Source organism: Oncorhynchus mykiss, chromosome 19 (genome assembly GCF_013265735.2).
Source record: "Oncorhynchus mykiss isolate Arlee chromosome 19, USDA_OmykA_1.1, whole genome shotgun sequence".
In the NCBI taxonomy this organism is placed as follows: Eukaryota; Metazoa; Chordata; class Actinopteri; order Salmoniformes; family Salmonidae; genus Oncorhynchus; species Oncorhynchus mykiss.
The window spans coordinates 57416824-57433549 of record NC_048583.1 but is presented as its reverse complement, the minus strand read 5'-3'; the positions used below and the strand labels follow the sequence as shown (position 1 = coordinate 57433549).

The 16726-nt window shown below is 44.4% G+C and overlaps 1 protein-coding gene across 3 annotated transcripts in view; it reads right to left on the bottom strand.

The window, feature by feature from the left end:
• LOC110498392 (connector enhancer of kinase suppressor of ras 2) overlaps window positions 1-16726 on the bottom strand; it is a 101997-nt gene that overhangs the window by 69204 nt on the left and 16067 nt on the right. For all 3 annotated transcript variants that reach the window (XR_005037804.1, XM_036955146.1, XM_036955145.1), the window contains exons 3-4: window positions 16493-16695; window positions 14675-14759 (exon numbers count right to left, since the gene is read on the bottom strand). Coding sequence is in view for 2 of the 3 variants with exons in the window: in XM_036955146.1 (XP_036811041.1) it covers window positions 14675-14759; window positions 16493-16695 (288 nt within the window). In the remaining variant the exon portion in view is untranslated. The remainder of the gene's footprint in view (window positions 1-14674; window positions 14760-16492; window positions 16696-16726) is intronic.

Below are 16726 nucleotides of genomic sequence, written 5' to 3'. Positions count from 1 at the left end.
ATAAAAATATCAATGACTTAGATCATGTATTTTCAGATAGAGATACCTCTCAAAGCTTACTGCCTGCTATTCCTCTCCCGTGTACTCTCTTCTCGCAGTGTCTGCCCGACACTAATCTACTGTAGCAGGCATAAAAATAAACATCCTGGGTGCGCAATGGATTATGGCCATTGTAGTTAATTACCACATGTTCTGCGCTAAACTATGCAGTACTTTCTCCAGTTGGAAACAACATCACACAGGTCGGGCTTGATCTGATTTCTCTCTAGATAAACAACGCAATGTGCGCGTTAGGCTCACAGAAAAAATAAATAAAATACAGTGCCTTGCGAAAGTATTCGGACCCCTTGAACTTTGCGACCTTTTGCCACATTTCAGGCTTCAAACATAAAGATATAAAACTGTATTTTTTTGTGAAGAATCAACAACAAGTGGGACACAATCATGAAGTGGAACGACATTTATTGGATATTTCAAACTTTTTTAACAAATCAAAAACTGAAAAATTGGCCGTGCAAAATTATTCAGCCCCTTTACTTTCAGTGCAGCAAACTGTCTCCAGAAGTTCAGTGAGGATCTCTGAATGATCCAATGTTGACCTAAATGACTAATGATGATAAATACAATCCACCTGTGTGTAATCAAGTCTCCGTATAAATGCACCTGCACTGTGATAGTCTCAGAGGTCCGTTAAAAGCACAGAGAGCATCATGAAGAACAAGGAACACACCAGGCAGGTCCGAGATACTGTTGTGAAGAAGTTTAAAGCCGGATTTGGATACAAAAAGATTTCCCAAGCTTTAAACATCCCAAGGAGCACTGTGCAAGCGATAATATTGAAATGGAAGGAGTATCAGACCACTGCAAATCTACCAAGACCTGGCTGTCCCTCTAAACTTTCAGCTCATACAAGGAGAAGACTGATCAGAGATGCAGCCAAGAGGCCCATGATCACTCTGGATGAACTGCAGAGATCTACAGCTGAGGTGGGAGACTCTGTCCATAGGACAACAATCAGTCGTATATTGCACAAATCTGGCCTTTATGGAAGAGTGGTAAGAAGAAAGCCATTTCTTAAAGATATCCATAAAAAGTGTTGTTTAAAGTTTGCCACAAGCCACCTGGGAGACACACCAAACATGTGGAAGAAGGTGCTCTGGTCAGATGAAACCAAAATTGAACTTTTTGGCAACAATGCAAAACGTTATGTTTGGCGTAAAAGCAACACAGCTGAACACACCATCCCCACTGTCAAACATGGTGGTGGCAGCATCATGGTTTGGGCCTGCTTTTCTTCAGCAGGGACAGGGAAGATGGTTCAAATTGATGGGAAGATGGATGGAGCCAAATACAGGACCATTCTGGAAGAAAACCTGATGGAGTCTGCAAAAGACCTGAGACTGGGACGGAGATTTGTCTTCCAACAAGACAATGATCCAAAACATAAAGCAAAATCTACAATGGAATGGTTCAAAAATAAACATATCCAGGTGTTAGAATGGCCAAGTCAAAGTCCAGACCTGAATCCAATCGAGAATCTGTGGAAAGAACTGAAAACTGCTGTTCACAAATGCTCTCCATCCAACCTCACTGAGCTCGAGCTGTTTTGCAAGGAGGAATGGGAAAAAATTTCAGTCTCTCGATGTGCAAAACTGATAGAGACATACCCCAAGCGACTTACAGCTGTAATCGCAGCAAAAGGTGGCGCTACAAAGTATTAACTTAAGGGGGCTGAATAATTTTGCACGCCCAATTTTTCAGTTTGTGATTTGTTAAAAAAGTTTGAAATATCCAATAAATGTCGTTCCACTTCATGATTGTGTCCCACTTGTTGGTGATTCTTCACAAAAAAATACAGTTTTATATCTTTATGTTTGAAGCCTGAAATGTGGCAAAAGGTCGCAAAGTTCAAGGGGGCCGAATACTTTCGCAAGGCACTCTTAATGTTAATCGCTCTGCGCTATCAGATTGCAAGCTGACACCCCACCAACATGTGATCCCCATGTGGCATCAGAGAGAGAGAGAGACACAGAGAGAGAGAGAGAGAGACACAGAGAGAGAGGGACAGAGAGGGAGAGAGAGGGACAGAGAGAGAGAGAGAGAGACACAGAGAGAGAGAGAGGACCACAAGCTGAAGCACAACAGCCCCCGCCACCCAGCTCTGTTCACAACAGCCCCCGCCACCCAGCTCTGTTCACAACAGCCCCCGCCACCCAGCTCTGTTCACAACAGCCCCCGTCACCCAGCTCTGTTCACAACAGCCCCCGCCACCCAACTCTGTTCACAACAGCCCCCGCCACCCAACTCTGTTCACAACAGCCCCCACCACCCAACTCTGTTCACAACAGCCCCCATCACCCAGCTCTGTTCACAACAGCCCCCGCCACCCAAATCAAATGTATTTATATAGCCCTTCGTACATCAGCTGATATCTCAAAGTGCTGTACAGAAACCCAGCCTAAAACCCCAAACAGCAAGCAATGCAGGTGTAGAAGCACGGTGGCTAGGAAAAACTCCCTAGAAAGGCCAAAACCTAGAGAGGAACCAGGCTCTGTTCACAACAGCCCCAGCCACCCAGCTCTGTTCACAACAGCCCCCGCCACCCAGCTCTGTTCACAACAGCCCCCACCACCCAGCTCTGTTCACAACAGTCCCCATCACCCAGCTCTGTTCACAACAGCCCCCATCACCCAACTCTGTTCACAACAGTCCCCATCACCCAGCTCTGTTCACAACAGCCCCCATCACCCAACTGTGTTCACAACAGCCCCCGTCACCCAGCTCTTTTCACAACAGTCCCCATCACCCAGCTCTGTTCACAACAGTCCCCATCACCCAGCTCTGTTCACAACAGCCCCCGTCACCCAGCTCTGTTCACAACAGTCCCCATCACCCAGCTCTGTTCACAACAGCCCCCACAACAGTCCCCATCACCCAGCTCTGTTCACAACAGCCCCCGCCACCCAGCTCTGTTCACAACAGCCCCCGGCACTTCAATGTTCCTTTTTCCCCTCAGTATGACTTCCTCACAAACTGTTGTTGCTGCTTAGCAGAAGAGAGACAATGAAAGCCTCCATTACGTTTATAATAAATACAGTCTTTATAAAAATGGACCTTGGGCTTTGTGCTTTCTCACACTGCCAGAGGTGTGCAGTTATTCAACACAGTCTGCTGTGCGTTATTGCTTACATAATACACCTTCATTCCAGTTAATGGAAGATGGCCCTAAAACTGAGGGTAAGAGCCATTCACTTCAAAGAATCTATAATGAATTGTAAATGACTGTTAGTCTGTCATTTATACAGGAAATAACACTCAGGAAGTAACGTTCAACTTGGATTGTTTTTTTTAAACTGAGGGAGCAAGGCTCAACTACTCAAACATGAGGTTAATTTCTCTCATATAGTTAGGTCATGTGATGTAGGCGGTCATTGTAAATAAGAATGAATGTTCTTAACTGACTTGCCTAGTTAAATTAAAGGTTAAATGAAAAGAAAATGCAAAAATGACATGCCTGATGTCTATGTGGTGAGCTTTGTCGTTGTCTAGGAAACAGATGTGGATTGTTCTGGGTGGAAGAACACACTGCAATCTAAGCTCATGATGCATTCACACACACACACAAACATTAATAATCAGTGTGACACAAAAGCCCTTGAGTAGTTTAAAGGCCCAGTTCAGTCAAATTTGATCTTTCATGTGTTTTATATATATATATTTACACACTATGATGTTGGAATAATACTGTGAAATTGTGAAAATGATAACACCCTCTTAGTGTAAGAGCTGTTTGAAAAGACTGCCTGAAATTTCAGCCTGTTTTGGTGGGATTTAGTTTTGGCCTGCCTGGTGATATCACCAGGCTGTAAATGTGTTGGTAGACCAAAAAGAAAGATTGTGCCAAACCTCTCGGCCAATAACAGCTAGTTTTCTTCTCGCTCACTCCCAGAGAGTCTTCGCTACATTTTTGCTTGAGATATTGCTCTTCACTATTAAGCTATTTTGGTTTATTTTTTGACCATTTTAATTGAAAACAATCACAGTTACGTGATTTAATAGAACTAAAAACAGCTGTGTTGGACCTTGAAGTGTGAGTGGGCTTTTATGAGTAAATGTCACTAGGATATATGCTACATCATCGCTGGGAGGTAATGTAGTCAAACTGAAGCATGCATTTGTGTGTGAGTGTGTGTGAGAGTGTGTGTGAGTGTGAGTGTGAGTGTGAGTGTGAGTGTGTGTGTGTGTACACACCTGGAGTGTATCTCTTCATACCTCTTCAACACCAAACCAACCCAGCCGGTCTAAAGCAGTGGTTCCCAAACTGTGGGGCCTTAGGGGGCGTGAGCTAACATTGAGCGGGATGCCCCACCCCCCGTGCACCCCTCCCCCCGGTGAAACATTTTGAGTAACGCTGGTCTAACAGTACCAGATGGGCGGGGTTTGCTCTTCTATTGCTTCCATATAGTCAGGCAAGCTCAATCAAGCCTAGATAAAGTATTTGAAATGATTTTTAAATGTAATTTGGTTTGCACCAAACCAACCCATGTGAATTCTTAGGAGTATATCTCTTTAAATGCTGGAAGAGACTCCAATGAGTGAGAGTTCACTTTCTGCCTGCTCTATATTGGAGCGTTACGTTCAACATTTCCTAACTCAATTACTTCAAATAGTAAATCCAATAAAACTCAGCCTAAGTGAACTGCAAATGCTACCGTCTCTACCCTGGTTCCAGATCGGTCAGTCTCTACCCTGGTCCCAGATCGGTCAGTCTCTACCCTGGTCCCAGATCGGTCAGTCTCTACCCTGGTCCCAGATCGGTCAGTCTCTACCCTGGTCCCAGATCGGTCAGTCTCTACCCTGGATCCAGATCAGTCGGTCTCTACCCTGGTCCCAGATCGGTCAGTCTCTACCCTGGATCCAGATCAGTCGGTCTCTACCCTGGTCCCAGATCGGTCAGTCTCTACCCTGGTTCCAGATCGGTCAGTCTCTACCCTGGTCCCAGATCGGTCAGTCTCTACCCTGGTCCCAGATCGGTCAGTCTCTACCCTGGTCCCAGATCGGGGTCAGTCTCTACCCTGGTCCCAGATAGGGGTCAGTCTCTACCCTGGATCCAGATCAGTCGGTCTCTACCCTGGTCCCAGATCGGTCAGTCTCTACCCTGGTTCCAGATCGGTCAGTCTCTACCCTGGATCCAGATCAGTCGGTCTCTACCCTGGTCCCAGATCGGTCAGTCTCTACCCTGGTCCCAGATCGGGGTCAGTCTCTACCCTGGTCCCAGATCGGGGTCAGTCTCTACCCTGGTCCCAGATCGGGGTCAGTCTCTACCCTGGTCCCAGATCGCTCAGTCTCTACCCTGGTCCCAGATCGCTCAGTCTCTACCCTGGTCCCAGATCGCTCAGTCTCTACCCTGGTTCCAGATCGGTCAGTCTCTACCCTGGTTCCAGATAGGTCAGTCTCTACCCTGGTTCCAGATCGGTCAGTCTCTATCCTGGTCCCAGATCTGTCTCTGCCCTGGTCTGTCTGTACTTTAGCCTAGTCCATTGTCATTGTAAAGCCAAACACCAGCATGACAATTCCATAAAGAGCTGGCAGGAAACAATACATATCTGATTGAAATGGCTCATGTCCCTTCATTGTATACCATAGTATGAGTGGTCAAAGCGAATAGTCATCATCAGGCACCTGGTGTTGACACTGGTGTCCGTTGAACCAAGCTCATGGTCAGGGTTGGGGAGGAACTGATAAATTGCAACTTTAATCCGTTACCAGAAAGAAAAAAACAAGGATGTTGGCGAGAAAAGAAATACATTGACACCTTTCTGTTTTCTCAAAGACATTCAATTCAGCACTGGAAAAAGGTGCAAGTTTAAGTTTGTTCTACCTGAGCGGGACTGACCAGAATTCAGAGACTACTATGATGTCAGAGACCACTATGATGACACACCAAATACATTTGATGGATCATTTTGTCTTCTTCTAGTACCTTATAAGAGGAAACTAATCCAAAAGTAACAGAAAGTGAATCAGATTATGTTACCAAATTTGGGTAATCCAAAAATGACGATTTAAATTTAGAAAGTAACATCCTGAACCCTGCTCAGTTACTTATACTGGAATATGGCAACGAGCTGCACACTTAATCATTAACTCACCAACCACCTCATGCGCACAAAACGTTGAAAAGACGTTAAAAAGACATTAAAATACCTTGAAAATAAGTTAAAATACATAGAAAAGACATTGAAATTCATTAAAAGTTGTTGAAAAGACGTGAAACGGCATTAAGACATTGTTCAGACTACGTTAAAAATATATGCTAAAAATACGTCTTCTTTGTTGAGCACGTCTTGCTCAGTGCGTTCATTAGCACCTCAAACAGACCACTAACTAACTAAAACAATTATTTCTGGTTACAGCAAAACTAATCAGATAAAAATCATACTATAAAACCACAATTGTGAATAAAAAGGTGCATTGGTCAACCAGCAAGAGTCAAAACTCACTATCAATGGGTTAAATCCTCAATGGGTATGATCATCAATGGGTATGATCAATGGGTATGATCATCAATGGGTATGATCATTGAATAATAACACTTCTGTTGGTGAACAGAGGCATCAAGAAAGTCCTGTATCACATCTTAGAAAAGCCATATCACGCTCTAAAATACAGTAGCCTTCACTGTCAAGATTGTGTGTCACTAAAATGACATTGGAAAACAATCAATCAATGTAAACAAACAGCAATACATCATCTCATTCTCACATACCTCAATACAACTCCTTCAAACAATTCTTCCTTGATCCTCTCTCCATGCTCACAGAAATTCTCAATGTAACTATCGCCCACGCTCTGTGTCCACCTCACTCTCGCTCTCTCTCTCTCTCTCTCTCTGTAATGGACTTTGCTTGTTGTTGTCTAGTAGTGTGCGAGCCTATCCTCTCCAGTCCTACAGAGCCAGTAGTCAGTGGAGAAGTGGAGGACTCCTAGGATCACAGCAGCTGACTCATGGCCCCGCACAACCCTTCAAGGCACCGGAGAAAATAACCCCATGAGTGGGGAGAGAGGCGGACACACACACACAGAAAGAGAGAGAGACACACACACGCACAGAAAGAGACACACACACACACATATACACACACACAAACTTCTGTTTTTATACAGGCAGGAAATGGAAGAGTTATTTATTTTCTAGAAGGGCCCTAGGAGACATGGCTGCGTCCCAAATGGCACCCTATTCCCTACATAGTGCACTACTTTTGACCACGGTCCATAGGGCTCTGGTCCAAAGTAGTGCACTATATAGGAATGGGGTGTCATTTGGGCCAAACATGATCCGTCTGGTCCTTGTTACAGATGAACCACTTCTCTAGAAACAAGCAACATAATAATGTGAGCATTATCATTCAAAGCCTGCCTCTCTGAAACAAGGTCACAAGAGATTTGACATTTAAGTTTCTTAGCCAAGGGCTAACTTGCTGCACACAGATGAGGGTGGTGGGGTGTGTGTGTACGTGACTGTGTGCGCGCGTGTGTGTATTCTACTGACCTTTCCAGAGCTGGAACTTGATAATGATGGGCAGAGAGAGATGAGAAGAGAGAGAGAGAGAGCGCGAGAACGCGAGACGGCCAGAGAGCGAGACGGCCAGAGAGCGAGACACGGCCAGAGAGCGAGACACGGCCAGAGAGCGAGACACGGCCAGAGAGCGAGACACGGCCAGAGAGCGAGACACGGCCAGAGAGCGAGACACGGCCAGAGAGCGAGACACGGCCAGAGAGCGAGACACGGCCAGAGAGCGAGACACGGCCAGAGAGCGAGACACGGCCAGAGAGCGAGACACGGCCAGAGAGCGAGACACGGCCAGAGAGCGAGACACGGCCAGAGAGCGAGACACGGCCAGAGAGCGGGATGGCCAGAGAGAGGACCAACTCACCTGCGTGGATGTGTTTAGTCAGTTGTGAGGTTGTCGGCCCTATTCTAGCATGTTCTTATTAGGTCTAATAGAGATTCTTAGAAACTACAGCCATATACACTTTTCAAAGAAACTATATAAAACCTCAATCCAATGAAAGACACCAGTAAGTATCAGTTTCTCCCGTCTTATAACTCATCTATCTTGTCTTAAGACTCAAGGGGGTGAACTTACAAAACTGCCTTCCGCAAGCACCTGCATTTTGGATCCCCCTGATATCTGATACCTCAGCAAGTCTCTGTAGTACACACACACACACACACACACACACACTCTCTCTGTGGTACACAGTCCTCTATCATAGTTGAATAAGGCCTATGACTATCTGACTCCTAAGCATACAGCAGAAACAAGCAGTGGTTGCTCATTGGATCCAAAAACAGGAACCAACCAAACAATGGCCAGTAATCAAACCTCTCATCGCCTCCACCACAGAGCAGACTACCGTCAAAACAGTCTGGCGTAAGGACCAAGTTTCACTTACTAATTACCTTGAGTCTACAGTTTAGACAGATTTCATACAAGTAAAAAAAACAACTAACAGTCAGTAAGCCAGAACTTGGCTGGACAAGAAGCCATCAGCCTTCAAAAGGCCCTCATTGTTCCAATGTGACCTTCAGCAGATACTCACTTCCCAGCTTCCTTCCTTTCTGACGAGGGGGGAGTCGAACCATAGAAATAGTATGACTAGCCCATGGTTCTTACTCAGAGTCAGTCATATTCATGAATTGGATACAACAAATGTGTCATTATTCATTTTCTGGATGCACAATGAATGTAGTGAGTGTGTTCACACAGAACATCCTTTGATAGTCTTTTAAAAAGAGATTTGCACTGATTTGTGAAGAAGAGGTCAAGTCTATTTATCACATATCTAATGTGTTGTGCAAACAACAAAAACAAGACTAAAAAGCAACAGGGGAAAAAAAGCAATTTTCTACAAGAAGATAAATGTGTTATTATGATCCACAATGTCTAAATGTGCAGAAACTGTGAGCACTGCAAGTCCCAAACAGACATCCACAAACAGACATCCACAAACCAGTTAGCTACAGTATTCAATCAAACTGCAATAAAGCCAGCAGAAAAAAAGCTCCAGAGTTGTAATCTACCTACTTTGTCTGGAAACTATCCAGAGCTGCAAATAGGGCTGCCAGTCAGAGCTCTAAATGTTGTACTCGGGGATATCTCTGCTCCCTGAATGCTGTGTCCTCTCTTTCGCCCTCTATCAGTCTCTCATTGGTCTGACAGCACTGCAACTCACAGCAGGTGAACTACAAGTTGAGTTCCACTGAACCCTTCCATCAGTCCCCCCCCTCCCCCTGCTCACTGTCTCTCACTCACTCCCTCCGCCGAAGATCTCCAACTCCCTCCCGCCCTTTGCTCCCCCTCCCCCGGAGATGGCTAACTCTCACCCCCCCCCCCCCCCCTCTCACTCCCTCTCCCGAAGATTACCAAATCCATCCCGCCCCAACAACCCCTCCCCCTCCCTCCCGAAGATCACAAATCCATTCCGCCCATGCTCCCCCTCTCTCAGTCCCTCCCTCCCTCCCTCAGGCACTATCTATGACAAATCCAGGCCTGTCTTTTTCACAAGTCGCAAGTAACCAGTTTATAACTTGAAGTTTAACTCTGGCATTACAGATCACATTAAATACACATTCACCCACCTTCTCCCTCTCTTACACAATTTCCTATCACAAAAATCAACAGTCAACCTGTGCTTCTTCAAAGTACCTAAACTATTCCGAACATGCAGAGTCTCACAACATCTCTACAGCAGAGTCTCACAACTCAATCGCTGGTTGAAAACTGTTGTTTTCTGCCCTTCCTAAAATATAGAATTTGTAGATAATTGCCCTCTTTCTGGGACTCACCCACAAACAGGACCAAGCCTGGCCTGCTGAGGAGTGACGGACTCCATCCTAGCTGGAGGGGTGCTCTCATCTTATCTACCAACATAGACAGGGCTCTAACTCCTCTAGCTCCACAATGAAATAGGGTCCAGGCTGTTAGCCAGCCTGTCAGCATAGTGGAGTCTGCCACTAGCACAGTCAGTGTAGTCAGCTCAGCTATCCCCATTGAGACCGTGTCTGTGCCTCAACCTAGGTTGGGCATAGCTAAACGTGGCGGTGTTCGCCTTAGCAATCTCACTAGGATAAAGACCTCCTCCATTCCTGCCATTATTGAAAGAGATTGTGATACCTCACATCTCAAAATAGGGCTACTTAATGTTAGATCCCTCACTTCAAAGGCAGTTATAGTCAATTAACTAATCATAATCTTGATGTGATTGGCCTGGCTGAAACATGGCTTAAGCCTGATGAATTTAAATGAGGCCTCACCTTCTGGTTACACTAGTGACCATATCCCCCGTGCATCCCGCAAAGGCGTTGCTAACATTTACGAAAGCAAATTTCAATTTACAAAAAAAAAAAAAAAAAGACGTTTTCGTCTTTTGAGCTTCTAGTTGTGAAATCTATGCAGCCTACTCAATCACTTTTTATAGCTACTGTTTACAGGCCTCCTGGGCCATATACAGCGTTCCTCACTGAGTTCCCTGAATTGCTATCGGACCTTGTAGTCATAGAAGATAATATTCTAATTTTTGAAAAGTCCACAGACCCACTCCAAAAGGCTTTCGGAGCCATCATCGACTCAGTGGGTTTTGTCCAACACCTACTCACTGTCACACTCTGGACCTAGTTTTGTCCCATGGAATAAATGTTGTGGATCTTAATGTTTTCCTCATAATCCTGGACTATTGGACCACCATTTTATTACGTTTGCAATTGCAACAAATAATCTGCTCAGACACCAACCAAGGAGCATCAAAAGTCTTGCTATAAATTCTCATTCCTTGATTCCTTGATGTCCTTCCAGACTCCCTCTGCCTACCCAAGGATGTCAGAGGACAATAATCAGTTAACCACCTAACTAACTGAGGAACTCAATTTAACCTTGCGCAATACCCTAGATGCAGTTGCACCCCTAAAAACTAAAAACATTTATCATAAGAAACTAGCTCCCTGGTATACAGAAAATACCCGAGCTCTGAAGCAAGCTTCCAGAAAATTGGAACGGAAATAACGCCACACCAAACTGGAAGTCTTCCGACTAGCTTGGAAAGACAGTACTGTGCAGTATCGAAGAGCCCTCACTGCTGCTTGATCATCCTATTTTTCCAACTTAATTGAGGAAAATAAGAACAATCCGAAATGTCTTTTTGATACTGTTGCAAAGCTAACTAAAAAGCAGCATTCCCCAAGTGAGGATGGCTTTCACTTCAGCAGTAATAAATTAATTAACTTCTTTGAGGAAAAGATCATGATCATTAGAAAGCAAATTACAGACTCCTCTTTAAATCTGCATATTCCTCCAAAGCTCAGTTGTCCTGAGTCTGCACAACTCTGCCAGGACCTAGGATCAAGAGACACACTCAAGTGTTTTAGTACTATATCTCGACACAATGATGAAAATAATCATGGCGTCTAAACCTTCAAGCTGCATACTGAACCCTATTCCAACTAAACTACTGAAAGAGCTGCTTCCTGAGCTTGGCCCTCCTATGTTGAACATAATAAACGGCTCTCTATCCACTGGATGTGTACCAAACTCACTAAAAGTGGCAGTAATAAAGCCTCTTGAAAAACCCAAACCTTGACCCAGAAAATATAAAAAACTATCGGCCTATATCGAATCTTCCATTCCTCTCAAAAATGTTAGAAAACGCTGTTGCGCAGCAACTCACTACCTTCCTGAAGACAAACAATGTATACGAAATGCTTCAGTCTGGTTTTAGACCCCATCATAGCACTGAGACTGCACTTGTGAAGGTGGTAAATTACCTTTTAATGGCGTCAGACCGAGGCTCTGCATCTGTCCTCGTGCTCCTGGACCTTTTGATACCATCGATCACCACATTCTTGGAGAGATTGGAAACCCAAATTGGTCTACACGGACAAGTTCTGTCCTGGTTTAGATCTTATCTGTCGGAAAGATATCAGTTTGTCTCTGTGAATGGTTTGTCCTCTGACAAATCAACTGCAAATTTCGGTGTTCCTCAAGGTTCTGTTTTAGGACCACTATTGTTTTCACTATATATTTTACCTCTCGGGGATGTCATTCGAAAACATAATGTTAACTTTCACTGCTATGCGGATGACACACAGCTGTACATTTCAATGAAACATGGTGAAGCCCCAAAATTGCCCTCGTTAGAAGCCTGTGTTTCAGACATAAGGAAGTGGATGGCTGCAAACTTTCTACTTTTAAACTCGGACAAAACAGAGATGCTTGTTCTAGGTCCCAAGAAACAAAGATATCTTCTGTTGAATCTGACAATTCATCTTAATGGTTGTACAGTCGTCTCAAATAAAACTGAAGGACCTCGGCGTTACTCTGGACCCCGATCTCTCTTTTGACGAACATATCAAGACTGTTTCAAGGACAGCTTTTTTCCATCTACGTAACATCGCAAAAATCAGAAACTTTGTCCAAAAATGATGCAGAAAAATGTATCCATGCTTTTGTTACTTCTAGGTTAGACTACTGCAATGCTCTACTTTCCAGCTACCCGGATAACGCACTAAATCAACTTCAGTTAGTGCTAAATACAGCTGCTAGAATCCTGACTAGAACCAAAAAAATTGATCATATTACTCCAGTGCTAGCCTCCCTACACTGGCTTCCTGTTAAGGCAAGGGTTGATTTCAAGGTTTTACTGCTAATCTACAAAGCATTACATGGGCTTGCTCCTACCTATCTTTCTGATTTGGTCATGCCGTACATACCTACACGTACGCTAGTCACAAGACGCAGGCCTCCTAATTGTCCCTAGAATTTCTAAGCAAACAGCTGGAGGCAGGGCTTTCTCCTATAGAGCTCCATTTTTATGGAATGGTCTGCCTACCCATGTGAGAGACGCAGACTCAGTCTCAATCTTTAAGTCTTTACTGAAGACTCATCTCTTCAGTGGGTCAAATGATTGAGTGTAGTCTGGCCCAGGAGTGTGAAGGTGAACGGAAAGGCTCTGGAGCAACAAACCGCCCTTGCTGTCTCTGCCAGGACAGTTCCCCTCTCTCCACTGGGATTCTCTGCCTCTGACCCTATTACAGGGGCTGAGCCACTGGCTTACTGGTGCTCTTCCATGCCGTCCCTAGGAGGGGTGCGTCACTTGAGTGGGTTGAGTCACTGACGTGATCTTCCTGTCTGGGATGGCGCCCCCCCTGGGTTGTGCCGTGGCGGAGATCTTTGTGGGCTATACTCGGCCTTGTCTCAGGATGGTGACCATGCTGGTCATTTATGAACATTTGAACATCTTGGCCATGTTCTGTTATAATCTCCACCCAGCCCAGCCAGAAGAGGACTGGCCACCCCTCACAGCCTGGTTCCTTTCTAGGTTTCATCCTAGGTTTTGGCCTTTCTAGGGAGCTTTTCCTAGCCACCGTGCTTCTACATCTGCATTGCTTGCTGTTTGGGGTTTTAGGCTGGGTTTCTGTACAGCACTTTGAGATATCAGCTGATGTACGAAGGGCTATATAAATAAATTTGACTTGATGCAGTCAGATAAAGAATGCATGTGGTTGGTCTGTGCATTGCCCAATAGGAGGAGTGAGTTTGCTGTTGTGCTGTGTTAGGGCAGCGGTGGGAAAAGTACTCAATTGTCACACTTGAGTAAAAGTAAAGATTACTTAATAGAAAAAGTAAAGTGAAAGTTACACAGTAATGAGTAAAAGTCGAAAAGTATTTGGTTTTAAATATTCTTAAGTATCAAAAGTAAAAGCACAAGTAAAAATCATTTCAAATTCCTTGAATTAAACAAAGCAGTCGGCGCAATTTTCTATTTTTTATTTATTTACAGATAGCCAGGGGCACATCATTTACAAACGAAGCATGCATTTATTGAGTCCGCCAAATCAGAGGCAGTAGTCATGACGAGGGATGTTCTTTTGATAAGTGAGTGAATTGGACCATCTTCCTGTCCTGATAAGCATTCAAACTGCAACTAGTACTTTTGGATGTAAGGGAAAATGTATGGAGTAAAAAGTACATCCTTTTCTTCAGGAATGTGGTGAAGTAAAAGTAGTAAAAAATATAAATAGTAAAGTACAGATACCCCCAAAAAACACTTAAGTAATAATAATACTTAATACTTGAAAGTACTAAAGTATTTTACGTCATTGGTGTTAGGTGGTTGTTGAAAGCAGCAACACAAACACACTGGTGGTTACTCCAGCCTGCCTCCTCCAAAGAGAAAATGTGTCTGCTAAGTATTGTTTGGTCCAACTAGGAATCTAATTCAGATGTAATTCACCTCAAGGCCATTCATTCAATGTTAATCAGGACCAGAGTTTTTCCTGGTCAGGTTACCCGACAGTCATTCATTCAGCAGTGAGCGCCTGTACAATGAAAACAGCCATGCTGGAACACTGGGTTGTGTTCAATAGGTAACAAATGCAAGAAAACAGACTGAAACAAGGAGGGACTACCTGGACATAAGAAATAAGAGTCCAATAAGAAACACTCCTTTTTGCTTTACGTTTCAAAACATTTTAAAAACGTTTTCCATTGCGTGCCCTAATGAACACGACTCAGGTCTTTAACATAGGAGCAGTCCCCAGGTCTTTACAGTAGGAGAGGTAGACTACCTTGTGTACTGCAGTCCCCAAGTATTTACAGTAGGAGAGGTAGACTACCTTGTGTACTGCGGTCCCCAGGTCTTTACAGTAGGTGATGATGTTCCTACTGGACGTGTAACCACTCAGCTGGGCAAACTGGTACCTGGACACACACAGATGGACCAATGAAGAAAGGGATACATTTATTGAATCTAGAAATATAATAAAATGTGCAGATTTCAATGTCATTAAAGACTCAAATGATGCATTCATAATGGAGGAAAACACAACCCATGAGAACACAACCCATGAGAACCCAACCCATGAGAACACAACCCATGAGAACACAACCCATGAGAACACAACCCATGAGAACCCAACCCATGAGAACACAACCCATGAGAACACAACCCATGAGAACACAACCCATGAGAACACAACCCATGAGAACAATCGTACATAACATTAGGATAGAAATGGGTAAGAGGTCACCAATGTAAATGCATTGAGCTGTTAATTTATCCCACCGTCATTTGTACATTATACTAGTTGGCACAATATATATATATATACACACACACACACACACACACACACACACACACACACACACACACACACACACACACACACACAGTTGAAGTCAGAAGTTTACATACATAGCAAAATACATTTAAACTCAGTTTTTAAGAATTCCTGAAATGTAATTCTACTAAAATTCCCTGTCTTAGGTCAGTTAGGATCACCACTTTATTTTAAGAACGTGAAATGTCAGAATAATAGTAAAGAATGATTTATTTCAGCTTTTATTTCTTTCATCACATCACAAAGTTTACATACACTCAATTAGTATTTGGTAGCATTGCCTTTAAAATTGTTTAACTTGGGTCAAACGTTTTGGGTAGCCTTCCAAAAGCTTCCCACAATAAGTTGGATGAATTTTGGCCCATTCCTCCTGACAGAGCTGGTGTAACTGAGTCAGGTTTGTAGGCCTCCTTCCTCGCACACGCTTTTTCAGTTCTGCCCAGAAATGTTCTATAGGATTGAGGTCAGGGCTTTGTGATGGCCACGCCAATACCTTGACTTTCTTGTCCTTAAGCCATTTTTGGAAGTATTTGGAAGTATGCTTGGGGTCATTGTCCATTTGGAAGACCCATTTGCAACCAAGCTTTAACTTGATGTCTTGAGATGTTGCTTCAACATATCCACACACCTTATGATGCCATCTATTTTGTGAAGTGCACCAGTCCCTCCTGCAGCAAAGCACCCCCACAACATGATGCTGCCACCCCCATGCTTCATGGTTTGGATCGTGTTCTTCGGCTTGCAAGCCTCCCCCACAACATGATGATGCCACCACCGTGCTACACGGTTGGGAGGGTGTTCTTCGGCTTGCAAGACTCCCAATTTTTCCTCAGGGCAAGTGCGAGGAGCAGGAACAGGGCGTACTGGACCCTGGAGGCGCACAGGAGGCCTGGTGCGTGATGCGTGTCACTACGGTCCCTGGTTCGAATCCAGGCTGTATCACATCTGGCCGTGATTGGGAGTCCCATAGGGCGGCGCACAATTGTCCCAGCGTCGTCCGGGTTTGGCCGGAGTAGGCCGTCATTGTAAATAATCATTTGTTCTTAACTGACTTGCCTAGTTCAATAAAAGGTTAAATAAATGTAAAAATAAGCTGTAGCCTAAGAGAATATATTACAGATAACTTATTATTATAATAAATTGAAATCATAGACTACTGCATACACACCCAGACAGGGGTGAAACTCTGAATCCTAGTCACAGGACCTAACAGTCTAATGTCCCTACCTATATGATACTATGCCTAAATCTGATGTAATACAAGGTTGCAGTGTGTGTGTGTGTGTGTGTGTGTGTGTGTGTGTACTTTACCTGCTGAGCAGGGAGAAGAGGCCCTTTGCGGAGGTGATGAGCTCCAGCACCACCTGCAGTACGCTGGCTGGCAGCTTGGTGGCGCTCTGCCCATCATAAGTGTTTACCCTCCAGCGGATCTGGATGCCCATGATCAGGGAGTGGGCCACCACGCACAGGTTCTCTGTCAGACTGCGCAGGGTCTCCCCTCCCATACCGTATGTCTGGGGAGGGAGACAAGGAGGGAAACAGAGA